Raw genomic sequence first — 464 nt, 5'->3', positions numbered from 1 at the left:
GCTTGGTGTCGACAGTCTGACCAGTTTAAGGAGACTGGCTGAAGCTCTGCCCAAACAATCTGTGGATGGAAAAGCACCACTTGCCACTGGAGAGGAGGATGATGATGAAGTTCCAGATCTTGGGGAGAATTTTGATGAGGCTTCTAAGAATGAAGCAAACTGAATTGAGTTAACTTCTGAAGAAGATAAATCTTGAAGAAGTTACTGGGAGCTGCTATTTTATATTATGACTGCTTTTTAAAATTTTGTTTATGGATCTGATAAAATCTAGATCTCTAATATTTTTAAGCCTAAGCCCCTGGACACTGCAGCTCTTTTCAGTTTTTGCTTATATACAATTCATTCTTTGCAGCTAATGAAGCTGAAGAAGCCTAAGAATAAAGTTTGAGACAAAGATAAATAAAATTCTTTGCCTAGTATATGGTTTTATTTTTTATTTCATTGATACCAATTTGTACACAGAA

The 464-nt window shown here is 35.8% G+C and overlaps 1 protein-coding gene across 1 annotated transcript in view; it reads left to right on the top strand.

Annotated features, from left to right (window-relative positions):
* Positions 1–416, top strand: part of BTF3 (basic transcription factor 3) — a 7,141-nt gene extending 6,725 nt beyond the window's left edge. The window contains exon 5 of the mRNA XM_010853550.1: positions 31–416. Within this exon, the coding sequence (XP_010851852.1) occupies positions 31–163 (133 nt within the window). The 3' untranslated portion in view covers positions 164–416. The remainder of the gene's footprint in view (positions 1–30) is intronic.
* Positions 417–464: the final 48 nt, after the last annotated feature.

Source organism: Bison bison, unplaced genomic scaffold (genome assembly GCF_000754665.1).
Source record: "Bison bison bison isolate TAMUID 2011002044 unplaced genomic scaffold, Bison_UMD1.0 scf7180017864329, whole genome shotgun sequence".
Lineage (NCBI taxonomy): Eukaryota > Metazoa > Chordata > Mammalia > Artiodactyla > Bovidae > Bison > Bison bison.
Note: the sequence above shows the minus strand (reverse complement) of the source record. Positions and strands in the feature narration are given on the sequence as shown.